Source organism: Odocoileus virginianus, chromosome 3 (assembly GCF_023699985.2).
Source record: "Odocoileus virginianus isolate 20LAN1187 ecotype Illinois chromosome 3, Ovbor_1.2, whole genome shotgun sequence".
NCBI classification, from domain to species: Eukaryota; Metazoa; Chordata; class Mammalia; order Artiodactyla; family Cervidae; genus Odocoileus; species Odocoileus virginianus.
This window is the reverse complement of record NC_069676.1, coordinates 38920652-38939137: the sequence shown is the minus strand read 5'-3', so window position 1 is coordinate 38939137 and position 18486 is coordinate 38920652. Positions and strand designations below refer to the sequence as shown.

General features: G+C 36.0%; 1 protein-coding gene across 1 annotated transcript; it reads right to left on the bottom strand.

Moving 5' to 3' along the window:
- Positions 1-13529: 13529 nt before the first annotated feature.
- On the bottom strand, positions 13530-14510 carry LOC110141623 (olfactory receptor 2T2). The gene has a single exon (XM_020900562.2). The coding sequence runs from the start codon at positions 14496-14498 to the stop codon at positions 13530-13532; it is 969 nt and encodes a 322-aa protein (XP_020756221.2). The 5' UTR covers positions 14499-14510.
- Between the last annotated feature and the right edge of the window lie 3976 nt (positions 14511-18486).

Here is an 18486-nt window from a genome sequence, read left to right as displayed (position 1 = left end):
ATGAACCAGTTTCTGTGGTTTGTTTTAGGAGCTCATATAATGGTTTGGCATCTAGCCCATAGCCAGGAATCCAAATCTGACAATATCCTGTTACCTCTAAAAAGGCCATAAGCTATTTCACTGTTTTTGGTGGCTTTGACTTTTGAATTAATGTTATTCTATTAGCAGACATAGTTCATTTTTCCTAGGGCAAGCACACATTATAGATAATGTACATTTTGTTTAGAAATTTGTACTTTAGATTTTGATGCTGCATAGCCTTTTTTCCACAAATGAATTACAGCTTTAAGAGTTTTCTCATCTGATGCTCTTTTTTAGAAGAATTCGCTATTAAAAGGTCATCCACATATTGTAGAATGGCTCCATTTATTAACTTTAGCCTCTTAAATCTTGTGCTAAAGCATTTCCAAAAATATGTGGGTGATCCCTGAATCCTTGTGGAAGTCTACTCACCTTGAGTTTTGTTTGTTGTTTCTTCTCTAGTTGCTTTATGTGTAAGCTTTGTTGTTGATTTGAGATTTTTTCTTATTTTCTGAGACAAGATTGGTTGTATCGCTATAAAACTTCCCTCTTATAACTGCTTTTGCTGTCTCCCATAGGTTTTATATCATAGTGCTTTTATTGTCATTTGTCTCTAAGCATTTTTTTACTTCTCTTTGATATTTTCAATGATCCACTGAGGTTTCCCAGGTGGCACTGGTGGTAAAGAAGACACTTGCCAAAGCAGGAGACTTAAGAGGTCTTCCAGGGTCAGGAAGATACCCTGGCAGCCCAATCCAGTACTCTTGCCTGGAGAACCCCATGGACAGAGGAGCCTCACAGGCTACAGTCCATAGTAAAAGAATTGAACACAACTTAGCACTCAATGCACAGGCAATAGTGAAGGATGGGGTACCTGGTGCACTGCAGACCATGAGGTCACAAAGTCGCAAACATAGTGACTGAACAAGCACAACAAACAACAACTGGTTATTTAGTAACCAATTGTTTAGACTTCATATGTTTGTGGATCTTTTTTATACTTTTTTTTCCCCCTCAAAATCGATTTCTAATCTCTTGTGCTGAGGTTGGGAAAGTTGCTTTATTTGCTTTTAATTTTCTTAGATATACTAAGGCTTGATTTTTGATCCAAGATGTAGTCTATCCTGGAGAATGTTTCACGTGTACTTGAGAAGAAAGTGTATTTAACTGCTTTCAAATGGATTGTCCTATAAATGTCAATTAAGTATATCTTGTCTACTGTGTTATTAAGGCTTGTGTTTCTGTATTGACTTTGTATCTGGATGATTTGTCCATTGGTGTAACATGGTGTTAAAATCTTCTGCTATTATTTTGTTACTTTCAATTTCCCTTTTATGTTTGTTAGCATTTGGCTTATATATTAAGGTGTTCCTAAGTTGGATGCACATATATTTATAATTGTTATACTTTTTCTTGTACTGATCCTTTGATAATTTTGTGGTGTCATTTCTTGTTTCTTATAACAGTCTTCGTTTTAACATGTATTGTGTCTAATATGAGTATTGCTACTCCAGCTTTATTTTGGTTTCCATTTAAATGGGACATTTTTTGCATCCCTTCACTTTCAGTCTGTCTGTGTCCCTAGATCTGAAATGGATCTCACATAGAAAGCATTTATGCAATTCTTATCTTTATATCCTCAGTCAGCTTATCAGTCTGTCTTTTGAATGGAACATTTAATCCAGCAAGAGAGAAAGGGAAAGATATACACAACTGAATGGAGAGTTCCAGAGAATAGCAAGGAGAAGTAAGAAAGGCTTCTTAAATGAACAGTGCAAAGAAATAGAGAAAAACAATAGAATAAGAAAGACAAGAGATCTCCTTAAGAAAACTGGAGATATCAACAGAAGAATTTATGCAAGGATGGCCATGATAAAGGACAGAAATGGTAAGGGTCATACAGAAGCAGAAGAGATTAAGAAGAGGTGGCCAAAACACTCAGAGAAGAACTATACAAAAAGAGTCATAATAACCCCAATAACTACGATAGTATAGTCACTCACCTAGAGCCAGGCATCCTGGAGTGTGAAGTCAAGTGGGCCTTAGGAAGCATCACTACTAACAAAGCTAATGGAGGTGATGGAATTCCAGCTGAGCTATTTCAAATCCTAAAAGATAATGCTGTTAAAGTGCTGCCCTCAATAAGGTAGCAAGTTTGGAAAACTTGGCAGTAGCCACAGGACTGGAAAAGGTTAGTTTTCATTTCAATCCCAAAGAGGGCAGTGCCAAAGAATATTCAAACTATCATACAGTTGTGCTCATTGCACATGCTAGTAAGATTATGTTCACAATCCTTCAAGTTAGGCTTCCCCAGTACATAAACCTAGAATTTCCAGATGTACAAGCTGGGTTTAGAAAAGGCAGAGGAACCAGAAATCAAATTGCCAACATTCATTGGATCATAGAGAAAGCAAGGGAATTCCAGAGAAGCATCTACTCTGTTTCACTGACTACAGTAAAGCCTTTATATACACAGCATAAATACAATTGTGTGGATTACAACCAACTGTGGAAAATTCTTAAAGAGATCAGAATACCAGACCACCTTACTCGTCTCTTCATAAACCTGCATACAGGCTAAGAAACAACAGTTAGAACCAGATGTGGAACAACTGATTGGTTCAAAATTATGAAGGGAGTACAAGGCTGTATAATGTCACCTTGCTTATTTAACTTATATAGAGAGTACATCATGTGAAATGTTGGGTTAGATGAAGCACAAGCTGAAATCAAGATTGCCAGGATAAATATCAACAATCTCAGATATGCAGTTGATACCACTCTAATGGTAGAAAATGAAGCAGAACTAAAAACCTCTTGATGAGGGTGAAAGAGGAGAGTGAAAAAACTGGCTTATAACTCAATATTCAAAACACTAAGATCATGGCATCCAGTCCCACTACTTCATGGCAAATAGAGGGATAAAAAGTGGAAGCAATGACAGATTTTTTTTTTTGGGGGGGAGCTGCTCCAAAGTCACTGAGGATGGGGACCTCAACCATGAAATTAAGACACTTGCTTCTGGGAAGGAAAGCTATGATAAACCTAGACAGCATATTGAAAAGCAGAGAGATCACTTTGCCAACCAAGGCCCCTTTAGTCAAAGCTTTGGATTTCCAGTAGTCATGTATGGATGTGAGAGTTGGACCATAAAAAAGACTGAGCACCAAAGAATTGATGCTTTCAAATTGTGGTCCTGGAGAAGCCTCTTGAGAGTCTCTTGGACTGCAAAGAACCAGTCAGTCCTAAAGGAAATCAACCCTGAATATTTATGGAAGGACAGATGTTGAAGCTCCAATACTTTGACCACCTAATAAGAAGAATGGACTTATTGGAAAAGACCTTGATGCTGGGAAAGATTGAAGGCAAAAGAAGGATGCAGCAGAGAATGAGATGTTTGATGCATCACTGACTCAATGGACATGAATTTGAGCAAACTCTGGGAGACAGTGAAGGATAGAGAAGACTGGCACGCTGCAGTCCATGGAGTCACAAAAAGTCAGACAGGAGTTAGTGACTAAACAACAACAACAACCATATATATACATACATATAATATATGTATGTATGTATATATATCATATATAATATAATATACATAATATAACATTATATTATGTATATTATATTATATATATAATATGTAAAATCCCTTATGATGTTCCTAAGTCATAGATGTTCTTAAATCAAATCCCTTATTATTATACAGTGGGAGTGACAAAGAGACTGAAGGGATTAGATCTGATAAATAAAGTCCCTGTAGAACTATGGACAGAGGTTCATAATATTGCACAGGAGGTGGTGACCAAAACCATCTCCAAGAAATAATAATGTAAGAAGGAAAAATGGTCGTCTGAGTAGGCCTTACATATAGGTGAGAAATGAAGAGAAGTGAAAGGCAAGGGAGAAATGAAAGATACAACCAACAGAATGCGGAGTTCCAAAGAATAATAAGGAATGATAGGAAAGTCTTTTTAAGTGAACAATGCAAAGAAATAGAGGAAAACAATAGAGTGTAAAAGACTAGAGAAGAAAATTGGAGATACCAATGGAATATTTCATGCAAATATTGGCACAATAAAGGACAGAAACAGTAAGAACCTTACAGAAGAAGGAGATTAAGAAGAGGTGGCAAGAATACACAGAAAACTGTACTCTCTCTCTATATGTGTGTGTGTGTGTGTGTGTGTGTATATATATATACACATATGTATGTATGTATACACATATGTATACCTTCCTATATAAATGAGTTTTCTAAAGAAAATCAATCCTGAATATTCATTGAAAGGATTAATGCTGAAGCTGAAGCTCCAATGCTTTGGCCATCTGATGTGAAGAGCCCACTCATTAGAAAAGACCCTGATGCTGGGAATGATTGGAAGCAGGAGGAGAAGGGGCAACAGAGGATGAGATGGTTGGATGGTATCACCAAATCAATGGACATGAGTTTGAGCAAACTCTGGGAGATGGTGGTGGACAGGGAAGCCTGGCATGCTGCAGCCAATGGGGTCACAGAGTCGGACTTGACTGAATAACTGAACAACAGAAACAAATACTAGAGAAAAACACACGGACCAAGAAACATCATAACTCATTAGCTAGAGATATGATTCTTCTAGCTGAAAGAGAACAGTGCTTTTTATACTGTGTTCACATTTATGTTGTCATACATAGGTTATGCTAGTTGCATAATAACATTGGTGTTTGCAATATCTGGAATACAGTTCTAATTATACCTGTCTTATTTATTCTGTGTTTTTGGCCTTCATAAATTTGTCCAGCCCATATAGGGCTAAGTAAATACCAGTTGCAGAAATGGATGTTTGATTTATTGATTATTTGGATGACTAAAGGTAAGCAGAATAAATAACTTGGGAAGTGAAGGGCATAATGGAAGGAAAGACTTTTGTGTGTCTTCTCTACTTTCAATACTTTCCTTTCTGACACTTATGTGTGGAGGTTTCTTTCCCTTAAAAAGCAGCCTTCAACTCTCCAGACACTAGGTTGGCATCTTATAACTTAATTCCATTCTCACTCTATCCCCTTGGAAAAAGCCTAACAAACCACAGGTCAGTCTCATAAGACTGACACCACCTCAGATGACAACTGCAAGCATGTGTAACCACCTGTGCTTCTAATCTACTGTCTTAAATTGGAGTTTCCCATGATCCCTTTCAAAAATTCAATTACATTTTCTAGAGTTTCTCAGAGAACTCAGGAAAATATTTTACTTACTAAATGACTAGTCAATAACTCAGGAACAACCAACTGGAAGAAATATTAATACATAAGCGATATATATAGGAAGAGGCCATTAGTCATTGGTGATTAATTAAACCTCTAACCTCTCTTTTCCTTGGAGATCTAAGAGGTAAGATTTCAATAATTCCAAATTTCTATTGGTGTGGTTAGTTTCCTGGTAATCAGCCCCCATCCTTATGGCTTTCCAAAAACAACCTCATTAACATATAAATTCAGGCATGGCTTAAAGGGATTCTTTATGAATAATGAAAGACACTTGCAAGGCTCTTTATATTTAAGTAATTCTAAAAATTTTAGAATCTCTGTACCAAGGAATGGGGATGAAGACCAAATATATATTTCTTATTAACATCAGAGTATCTCAAAATGTTAGAAAAAATTTGTTTGTGCATCAAGATAAAAATTTTTTTTCCTATTTTTAAAATTTTTTTCCAGTAGCTTTCTCAGCATTTACTTATTCTTTTCTGGATGCTTTCAATCTGATCTCAGCAAAGTGATCTTGAGAAACTTGCATCAGATCAGGTCACTTTATGCTCAAAACTCTGTCATCACACTTCACATGCCACTTTAAGACCCACTGTATTATGACACTTTGACCCTCAAATAATTTTTCCCTGCCTCCAATGCATTTACTCTGGTGCTGCAGGTCCTATTATCTGCTGGTGATCTTCTGTCCTTATTTTGTGGAAGTTCCCCAGCCCAAGTCCTTTGCTTCTACCCTAACCCAAGCCTGGTTCTCATCCTTACATCTGTGTGGTCCTCTGTTTCAGGTCTTTTCTCAAAGTCTAACTTCTCAGAAAGATCTATTCTGTAGGAATTGATGAATTTATATTTTTCATATTCCTTAACACTATCAGTCATATATATTCATTTTATTATGTGTTTCTCTCCTTCCCACTAGACAGTAAGATCAATATGAACAAGAGCATTTGCCCATTTTGTTTTCTATGTAGTTCCAAAATATAAAATCATGCCTGATATATGGTACTTTTTGTTGAATATTTAAATAAATGATTATTAAAGAGTCAATATACAGTCAATAAAATGAATTGTTTTGGTTTTAAAGATGATGCATTTTTAGTAGAATTCCTATAAAATATAGCCATATATGTTCTATAAAATGTTCTAGTAGAATTTTTACATCTAAATATTTTTTGGGCTCCAAAATCACTGAAGATGGTGATTGCAGCCATGAAATTAAAAGACACTTATTCCTTGGAAGGAAAGTTATGACCAACCTAGATAGCATATTAAAAAGCAGAGACATTACTTTGCTAACAAATTTCCATCTGGTCAAGGCTATGGTTTTTCCAGTGGTCATGTATGGATGTGAGAGTTGGACTGTGAGGAAAGCTGAGTGCCAAAAAATTGATGTTTTTGAACTATGGTATTGGAGAAGACTCTTGAGAGTCCCTTGGACTGCAATGAGATCCAACAAGTCCATCCTAAAGGAGATTAGTCCTGGGTGTTCATTGGAAGGACTGATGCTGAAGCTGAAACTACAATACTTTGGCCACCTGATGCGAAGAGTTGACTCATTGGAAAAGACCCTGATGCTGGGAGGGATTGGGGACAGGAGAAGAAGGGGATGACAGAGGATGAGATGGCTGGATGGCATCGCTGACTCGATGGGCATGAGTTTGAGTAAGCTCCAGGAGTTGGTGATGGACAGGGAGGCCTGGCTGCTGGTTCATGGGGTCGCAAAGAGTCGGACACGACTGAGCGATTGAACTGAACTGAACTGAACTGATGTTCTATAAAATGTGCTAAAGTGATATAAAATTTAAATTCCATGCTTGTGTTTATCTTCAATCTGAAATAATATCCCTATAAGATAGAACTCACACACATTTTCTAATAAGTAACTTATTTCTAGGATCTAGACATATATCAAAATTACCTAAGATACAACATCAATACAAATTTTACATCTTAATTATTGAGGTTTTATGTGTAAAAATCTGAGAAAATCACTTTTGAAAAATTAATATTATTTTCAAAAAGAAAACTCACCACTATCTCTCCTCTGAGTCTGGTTTGTATTCATTATGTCCCAGTTATAGTGTAAAAGATAACTGCAACTTCAGATGCTATTTTCCATCCAGAGATTATATTGTGGATGGCAATGATATAGTTTGAAATCACCTTGTGTTACACAGGTAAAAGTACAGAAAACCATTATGCATGACTTTTACTTAGCAGCAAGTCTTCATCTGTTATAAGAAAAATTGTGTATTAAAATGCACAGTGGGTTAGTCTCCAAAATATACAAATAGCTCATGAGGCTCAACACCAAAAAACAAACAAACAACAACAAAAAAAACAGCCCAATCAAAAATGAGCAGTCATAAGCAGATATTTCTTTAAAGACATACAGATGGGCAAGAAACCCATGAAAAGATGCTCAACATAATTAATTATTAGAGAAATGAAGATCAAAACTATAGTGATATATTACCTCACATCGATCAGAATGGACGTCATCAAAAAACCTGCAAACAATAAATGCTGGAGAGGATGTGGAGAAAAGGGAATACTGTTGCACTGTTGTTGGGAATGTAAACTTGATATAGTCGGTATACAGAACAGTATGAAGGTTCCTTAAGAAACTAAAAATAGAATTACCATATAACCCAGCAATCCCACTATGGAGTATATACACTGGGAAAAGTATAATTCAAAAAGACATATACACCCCAAAGGTCACTGTAGCACTATTTACAATAGACAGGACATGGAAGCCACCTAAATGTACATCAACAGCTAAAAGGACAAAGTGGTACATATGCACAGTGGAATACTACTCAGCCATAAAAAGGAATGAAATAAAATCATTTGTAGAGACATGAATGAATCAAGGGTCTGTCATACAGAGTGAAATGTCATAAAGAGAAAGACAAATATATTAATGCACATATGTGGAATCTAGAAAAAATGGTAGAGGTGAACCTATTTGCAGGGCAGAAATGAAACATAGAGAACAGAAGTCATAGGGGTGGGAGGGAGTGTGGGATGAATTGGGAGATTGCTATTGAGGTATATGCATTGCCAGGTGTAAAACAGCTAGTGGGAAGCTGCTCTATAGCTCAAGGAACTCAGCTTGTGTTCTGTGGTGACCAAGAGGGCTGGGATGGGATGAGGAGTAGGACAGGGGGAGGAGTGAGAGGGAGAGCCAGAGAAAGGGGATGAAAGTGAAAGTGAAAGTTGTTTAGTCACGTCGGACTCTTTGCAATACCATGGAACTCTCCAACCCAGAATACTGGCGTGGGTAGCCTTTCCCTTCTCCAGGGGATCTTCCCAACCCAGGGATCAAACCCAGGGCTACCGCACTGCAGGCAGATTCTTTACCAGCTGAGCTGCAAGGAAATCCTGAGAGGGGATATATGTATACATATAACTGATTTGTTTTGCTGCAGCAAATATTGGTGTACACACATCTCTTTAAATTATGATTTTTTTCAGGGTATATGCCCAGTAGTGGGATTGCTTGGTCATATGGTAATTCTATTCCTAGTTTTCAGAGGAATTTTCATACTGTTCTCCGTAGTGGTTGAATGAATTTTCATTCCCACTAGGAGTACAAGAGAGTTCCCTTTTTTTCCACATCCTCTCCAGCATTTATTATTTGTATCATTATTTTATCATTATTGTATCATTATTTTAATGATGCCCATTCTGATCTGTGTGAAGTGATACCTAATTGTAGTTTTGACTTGCATTTCTCTAAAAATGAATGATATTAAGCATTTTTTCATGTATTTGTTGGCCATCTGTACGTTTTCTTGTAGAAATGCCTGTTTAAGTCTTCTGCCCTTTTTTTTTTATTGGGTTGTTTGTTTTTCTGGTATTTTGCTGCTTGTGTATTTTGGAAATTAATCCTTTGTCAGTTGTTTCATTTTCAATTATTTTCTCTCATTCTGAGGGATGTCTTTTAACCTTGTTTATTGTTTCCTTTGCTGTATACAATCTTTTAAGTTTAATTAAGTCCCATTTGTTTACTTCTGTTTTTATTTCCATTACTCTGGGAGTTGGGTCAAAGAGGATCTTGCTGTGATATAATGCCAAAAAGTGTACTTATGTTTTACTCTAAAGGCTTTATAGCTTCTGGCCTTACATTTAAATCTTTCATTCATTTTTAGTTTATTTTTGTGTATGATGTTAGAACCTGTTCTAGTTTCATTCTTTTACACATAGTTGATCAGTTTTCCCAGCATCACTTGTTGAAGAGGCTATCTTTTCTTCATTGTATATTTTTGCCTAGTTTGTTAAAGACAGGTGTCCATGGGTGTGTGGATTTATCTCTGGACTTTCTATTTGGTTCCATTGATCTATATTTCTATTTTTGTGCTAGTACAAAATACTGTCTTGATGATTGTAGCTTTGTAGTGTAGTCTGAAGTTAAGAAGGTTGATTTCTCCAGTTCCATTTTTCTTCTTCAAGGTTTCTTTGGCTATCTTGGGTCTTTTATGTTTCCATACCAATTGTGAAATTATTTGTTCTAGTTTTTGAAAAATACCATTGGTAGTTCGATAGGGATTGCATTGAATCTGCAGATTGCTTTGGGTAGTATAGTCATTTTCACTATATTGATTCCTCTAATCCAAGAACATGGTATATGATATACCTAAAGACAAATCCAAGACTATGGTATATTATATACCTAGAAACAAAAATACTGAGAAACAAATAATAATGAAAACATGACCACCTGAAACCTATGGGATGAAGTAAAAGCAGTTCTAAGAGGGATTTTTTTCAATTAAAAAAATATTAATTTTTTAAATTGAAGGGTAATTGTTTTACAGAATTTTTTGTTTTCTATCAAACATCAACATGAATCTGCTGTAGATGGGCATATGTCCCCTCCCTAAGAGAGAAGTTTATAGTAATACAAGCCTACCTCAAGAAATAAGAGAGACATCAAATAAAGGACCTAAACTTATACTTAAAGAAACTAGAAAAAAAAATGTAATGGTGAATGGGATTGTTCCCTTAACTTCTCCTTCTGATTTTTCATGTTAGTGTACAGGAATGCAAGGGTTTTCTGTGTGCTAATTTTATATCCTATGACTTTACTATATTCATTGGTTAGCTCTAGTAATTTTCTGGTGGAATCATTAAGGCTTTCTATATGTAGTATCATGTCATCTGCAAATAGTGAAGATTTACTTCTACTTTTCTGATTTGGATTCCTTGTATTTCTTTTTCTTCTCTGATTGCCATAGCTAGGATCTCTATGACTAAGACTTCTGAAACTATGATGACTAATAGTGGTGAGAGTAGGTCCCCTTGTCTTATTCCTGATCTTAGAGGAAATACTTTCAGTTTTTCAACATTGAGAATAAGGCTTGCTGTGGGTTTGTTGTATATGACCTTCATAATATTGAGGTAGGTTCCTCCTGTGTCCACTTTCTGAAGAGTTTTATCATAAATGGGTGTTGAATTTTGTCAAAAGATCTTTCTACATCTATTGATATTATTTTCATTTTTTAGCAGAAACTCAATACAAAAGGGAAAGGCTAAAAACCACAAAAGGAGAAATTTACAGTAGCACAATAATAGTAGGGGACTTTAACATCCCATTTACACTAGTGGACACATCATCCTGGCAGAAAATTAAAAATTAATAAGGAAGTACAAGCCTTAAATCACACATTATACTACATGAACCTAATTGATATCTTCAGAACATTCCATCTCCAAGCAGCAGAACATAGTTTTTTACTCAATTGTACACAGAACATTCTTCAGGATAGATCACATCTTGGGTCACAAATCAATCTCAATAAATTTAAGGAAATTGGAATTGTATAAATGATCTTTTCTGACCACAACACTATGAGACTAGATATCAACTACAGGGGGAAAAAAAGAAAACTGTAAAACATACAAACACACAGAGGCTAAACAACACACTCTAAATAACCAACAGGTCACTGAAGACAGCAAAAAGGAAATAAAATAATACCTAGTAACAAATGACAATGAAAACGTGACCATCCAAAACTTACGGGATTAAGTAAAAACAGTTTTGAGGGAAGTTTATAGCAATACAAGCCTACCTGAAGAAATAAGAGAGATGTCAAATAAAGAGCCTAACCTTACTTTACGGCTACTAGAAAAAGTGAAAGGCTGTTGCTCAACCATGAAAGACGCTGGGATTCTTGGCCTCCAGAGGACAAGAATTCGATCCAGGGACAGAGATGAGGCTTGATTGTTCAGAGCTTTTGTGTAATAAAGTTTTATTAAAGTATAAAAGGGATAGAGAAAGCTTTTGACATAGGCATCAGGAGGGGGCAGAAAGAGTGCCCCTTTCTTAGTGTTAGCAGTGGAGTTATATACTTTTTAATTAGTTAATACAGTGAATCAAAAGAATGTCTGGAGGTTGTAAAGAAATTACTTGACCTACTCCCATAATTTACATTTTAAAATAACAGGATTAGCCAGAAGGTTTTTTCCAGGAACTGTCCTCAAGCAGGATACATTATTGTTATATAATCTTAAGGAATGTAGAGGAAAAAAGTTTTTCATTTCCTCCTCCTCGAGAATTGCAGACCCCTCTCTCCTTGGGGACCTCCAGACTTCTTATCAACTTGCCTAGGAATTGACTTTGTCAAAACAAGAACAACAACAACAACAACAACAAAAACTCTGAAAGCTCAAATTTAGTAGTAGGAAAGAAATCATAAAGATCAGAGCAGAAACAAATGAAAAAGAGATGGAGACAGTAGCAATGATCAATAAAACTAAAAGTTAGTTTTTTTTGAGAAGATAAGTAAAATTGATAAATCACTAGTCAGACTCATCAAGAAAAAAGGGAGAAGACTCAAATTATTTAGAGTCAAGTAAGTCATATTCAATACATTGATTCTTTCAATCCAAGAATATGGTAATTTGCTCATCTCTATCATCTTTTATTTCTTTCATCAGTGTTTTATTAGTTTCTCTACTTGAAGAGATTCATCCATCCAAGCCATTCTTCCATCTCTTTTCTATTTATTTATTTGTTTCAGTGTAAGGTCAAATTTGGGGGAATCTTCCAAGGCAAAATGAACCCTGGATTAGCATATTGATGAGAATGAGATTTACTTACACGAACATCTATGAAGGATACAGTTTCACTTTGCATTGACACTACAATGACATACAGTAACTTATTCTTAATCTTTTGTCAATTACAAAATCACCCAAAAATGATCCCAGCACATTCTAAGATTTTGATTGTAAGACAAAATAAACACCAGGTGAATAAAAATTTATTTGTCATATTTTAGTACCTTACACATAAGAAGGAAGTTAAAATTAATTAGGTAAATGGATGGACAGTCCTTAGTGACTGTGGTCTTTTAAAATAAACATTCTATTGTATTAGGATCCTGTTTCTATTAAAGCTTCACAAATAACCAAAAGATAATTAATAGAAAAAATAGTACCAGTGTACTAGATGAAAACTTTTACAATAGGAGAATTGACCAAGGGAGCTGATTTAACTAGCAAAAGATCTTGATTTATTCATATTTTGTGTCATAAGTCATTTTATTAGGGAATAAATGGAAGTTACTAAAGGATTATAACAATGTCTATCTTAATAATAACAGAAGTCAAATCCAGTCAATCAGTAAATATTTACTGATTTCCAGACACATAATGAACTCTACATGAATAAAGTTATGATAACTGTTTAAATTTAGAGATTAGAGAACACAGACACTTATAAAAGGTAACAAGGAATACTGAACCCCAAACCCAAATGAATTATCCTTACAAAAATTTTCTAAATAGAGGTGCTACATAGACTATAGTCATCAGATAATATTTAATTTGTATTGAACATTTGATTTTAAATCAACAAGGACATGAAAATTATCCCTTGCATTTTCTATTCAAAAGTTTGTCAGCAATACAGACACAAAAGACACATGAAAACATGTAACATAAAAATATCCATTCAGGACTTTCAAAGGGATGTTTGGACTGACTGGGATGATTTATAATGCTACCTGAAGAAAATGCTCTCTGAGAAATATCTGTCAGTGAATCCAGAAAAGTGATTTGGCTGTTGCTGAGATACTGGCTGTGTTCAGCTATAGTTCTTAAGTGTTGGTGTCAAAAGAATTATTTTGCCTCGTATAATTCAGGATTGTGAAAATGATAGTGAATATTTTTCAGAACCAACAATATATTTTCTAGAATGACTGTGTGCCAGTAGCCACAGTACCAAGAAAGTTTGTACCCAGCTCCCTCTAGTATTTCTTGGACACATCCGCTGCTCTGACTTTCTGGGAGTATGTACATCTCCCCTGTATTCTCCTAAGAGCTGTAGCCACATCTTTATTTCTCAAGCTGTAGATGAGTGGATTGAGCATTGGAGTGAGGATGGTATAAAAGGCAGATACAACCTTGTCTTTCTCTGGTGTGTGATATGATTGGGGCAGCACATTGGTGTAGAAAGCTGCCCCATAGAAAATGATCACCACCATAATATGGGATGAACAGGTAGCAAATGCTTTGCGCCGGCCCTCAGCAGAGTTCATCCGATGCACTGTGAGCAGGATGTGTGTGTAGGAAACAGAGATGATGGATATAGGGATGAGCAGCATCAGCACGCAGCAGGCATACATCAGGGTCTGGTAGAGTGATGTGTCAATACAGGACAGCTTCAGTACTGCTGGGATCTCACAGAAAAAGTGATTGATCTCTCGGGACCCACAGTAAGGGAAGCTCATGGTAAAGGGAGTCAGCATGAACCCATCCAAGGAGCCACCAACCCAGGAACCCACCACCATAAACAAGCAAATCCTGCGGTTCATGAGGAGAGGATATCGAAGAGGGTTGCACACAGCCACATACCTGTCATAGGCCATGAGGCCCAGCAAGAAGAATTCCCCTCCAATCAGGGTCAGGTAGAGGAAGATCTGAAGTGCACAGCCCAGGAAGGAGATGGTCTTTTCCTTGGACAAGAGGTCTTGCAACATCTTGGGGACAGTGATGCAGATGTAAACAGTGTCCATGATGGACAGTTGGCTAAGCAGGAAGTACATGGGCGTGTGGAGGTGGGAGTCTGTATGAATGAGCAGAATCATGACCATGTTGGCTATTACAGCCACCAGAAAAATGGAGAAGACCACTGCAAAGATAAATCCAGGGAACGTGGGATGTGTGATGAGGCCCAAGAGGATGAAGTCAGTGGAATTTTGAAGAACCATCTCCATGTTTACATCACATAATAGCTCCTAGAACTGCAAAGACAGGAAGTTGTTAGGTTAATTAATAATCCAAAATTTAGGGAGGGCCTACCATGGATAGTATGTCAGAAGCAGAGTGGGATAAAGGAAAGAACATCAGTTCAGAATCATATTGAATCCCAGTTTTGGCATTAATTGTCTATGTAACATTGGACTGAAAAATTAAGCTATAAAGTAACTCAGTTTCATCATTTGTGAAAAGTTATCATAGGTCTATATCTCTGTAGGCTGATATAAGATATAAATGTAATAATTTATAGAGTATCATTTTCAAATTTTTCTTTATTTTTATTTTGAACTATCTTCTGTATATATTTTATAATCTTATTTTAGAATGAAAATTTCTTCAATTTGATAACTGTGCCTTACCCTTCATATTGCTTTGCAATCAATATGTATGGGTAGATTAAATTGCCTCTGCCATTTAATATTGCATTGTTAACATCATGGACATCCACTTATGATTTCATAAACTGATAAAAAATAAGCATGAAATTGATAAATTTAGATAAATTTAGTCTTTTGGCTGCTGTTATAATTAAGCTGCTTTGTGAATGGTTGGAACATCAGGAATTAACAAGGCAGTAATACAAACTTTAATTAATGGTCAATATCTGTGGCTTATGGTTAGATGTTTTTCTGCCAAAGAAGGTCATGTTTTAGGCACAGGCCATTTTAAGTACTTGGATCTGTTTTTTTCCCACAGAAATTTAGGTTCATAAATCTCAAATGAGTACACCTTAAATGTATTCTACAAGCAAGGCTTTGGGTTCTTCATCATTGTGATCTTTCTGATTGACACCACTGAGTGGACTGAGATTTTTTGACTTAAAATGACCTCCTATCATTTCATAGTGACTTAAGCAACTCTTTAATTATTGTTCAACCAAACATTAACAGTTTTTCTGACATTCGGAAATTATCAAAATGTTATATTGTCCTAGGAATCCATTACTACTTGCTTTGTTTTTTATTTTTAATTCCTTAACAATTATATTTCTACATTGTTTTCTATCCTCTATGTTTATAAGTAAAGATAACTCTAGATGGAAATTAGATTGCTGAATTTAGAGGGAACAAAATCTCAGTTGAACTAAATGGAATGAACTCTTATATCTTTTATTCTTGAGAAATGTAAAAGTGCATTTCTTAGATATATTCAGGAACATTGAGGAATGAGTTTATTATTACCATTGTTTTATAGTGTACATTTCTGTAGTGTACATCTCTTCATTTTAGTGGCAGAATTACTGAAGAAGCATATTTCTATAAAATATATTAGTTACTAATACTTTATCTGGATTTTTAAATAAATATATAGTCTTTGAGGTATCAAGTGAATCTTTATGCTGAAGCAGAACTATTAGGAACAATAGTGAAACTTTTTCTGAGTGTTCATTGTAGACTAGGTAAATGAGCAAAATTCCAGAGGGAGAAAATAAAAAGCAATTTTATGTTGGTCTGTGTTGAAACTCTAACATATGTTTTCAGTTGAGAAGAAGAAAAACAAATGCCTGGGTAAACCAGCATAAACCCTACCTAAATATCAAATATCAGCTTTCAATAAGTTTGATAAATGTCAGCTACTTCTTTCTTTTTAAATATGTGAAAGATTTCCTTGTGAAAGCCACAGTTCTGAATCATAGACACAGAAGCTAAATTTAAGATATTAGAATTAAGACTGTGTTTATGGGGCTTTGCAATAACTGGTTGGAATAAAAATATTCATGCAGGCAGACAATAGCTTTATTTTGACCAACAATCCCTTTTTTTCACTTAAACACATTGTAGATTTTATATGCACTACTGACTATCAAATTCACTCCTAATCATCACTTTGAAAATGCACTGAAAAACTGAGATAGCCAAATAATCTGAAAATTCCCTAGGGAAAAGTTGCTTTACAATCAAAATATGGGTCAGAGAAATATATTTCACACATACACTCAGATTGGAGTCTACAGAATATTCAAAATGGTAAACCATTGTCATTGCCTCAGAACTCTTTGATTAAGGAATGCGAATTTTTCAAACTCCAGATCCTATCTTAGAGTAGATCCTAGAATGTTAAAATATATTAATAAAGCTGAAGGAGCAGAAGGATATGTTGTAAACTGACTTTATTTCTAAAACAATCAGAGTTTCAGTGAATAAAAGAACCTCGATTTGGATTCAAGCTGCTTCTCTGTGTATATGTGTGTGTGTATGTATCTGTGTGTAAGAGAGAGAATATTTAAGAGTAGGGAATAGATCCTGCTAGAGGAATAGCATACTAAGAGGCTTAGCACAAAGGTGTATGTGTTACTTTTGTCAGTGAATCAGATATATAAAACTAATGTGACACATGATCAAGATATGTAGTTAACATTGTACTGCGGAATATTTGGCATGGCAACATCTACATTATAAGCACAATGACATGTTATGATTTAATCTATTTGCATCAGTTCCCAGTATCTAATTTTAACATTAGTATTAACAATACTGACTACTGTTTAATGTAATGTGTGATTTGATTTACACATACAAGATACTGGATTCCATTCCCCATTAGGTAACCTTTCTATCACTATCATCATTATTCCCTAGTCTCAAGATTTCTACCATTTCCTTCTTTAATTACAATCCTTCTCAAATTTAGAAGAAAAAAATGAAATCTTGTCTCTGCATGGCTCCAGGTTCAGGCTTTTCTGTTGTTCAAGACAGAGAATGCCCCACCTCCCGAACTGACATAACATCATCTAGTATAGCTACATAACCACCTGGTATGGCAGGGGCTAGAGAACGGGAAGATCCAGCCAAGGCAAGAAGAGCACTGTGAGTGGAGACTCTGGATCTCTGCCATGGGAAAGGATGGGTAAATTTTGCAAGAGGCCTTGATTTTTTTCTCTGATATGTCATGTGGAGAGTAAAGGTAAGGAGATGAAGGAGAGTTCCCACGCAAGGTGCTAGCTGGTAGAAGCTGAATGTTTCAGGACAATAAGCCTGCAATTATTCTGAGAGAAGCCACAGAAATCTGGACACAATTCAGATCCTTGCAACATCTTGTAAAAAGAGGCCTTCAAGTGAGATCAGGGAGAAGGATTACCGAAGATAAGGAGGTCTTGGACCAATCCTTTCTGATTCACTGTATGTACAATTGACAGGGAGAAGGTCTGGTTCCAGATAGTTTAGTTTTCATATCAAAGACATGCTAAGACTTTTGCTATGTCCAATAACTGACTAGTCCAGAGAGGGGCAGTCTCTCCACAGCTAGAAATGTTAAGATGTCAAAACATCACCAGATACAGAAGATTTAAATATGTACATATAGTTATCATAAAGTGTTAGTTCTAATACCAGGTGCCAACTTACCTAAAGCATACTGTTAAGGGTATACCCTGATGATAGGAAAGATTGAAGGCAGAAGGAGAAGGGGATGACAAGGTTTGAGATGGCTGGATGTGACCACCGACTCTATGGACATGAGTTTGAGTATGCTCCAGGAGTTGGTGATGGACAGGGAACCCTGGCGTGCTGCAGTCCATGGGGTCTCAAAGAGTTGGACACAAGAAACTGAACTGAACTGACTGAAAGGTGTGGTCAGTGGCTGGGAAACAATAAATACATCTGGCTTCCTGGAATATTGCATGAAGGGTCTAAATTTAAAGCTGTCAGATGCCAGGACAGCTACTTATTTTGATTACTAGAGATATATTCTCCTGAGTAGTGGTGTCAATTTGTGCAGCGGTAAACAGAAATCAAAGGATCAGGCACAGGGGACATCTACTCTCTGCTCTGCTAGTGCTATAGGGGAGTAAAGAATCAGAGGAAAGGAACAACTGCACAAGACCAGAAATGACAGAGGAACATAAAAAGCTGATGCCTGGAGCTCTAAATGTAAAGTGCTCATTATTGCATGATGCGATCTAAGTTTCTGACATATAGACACCATCCTATTCTGCTTCAGTGATTC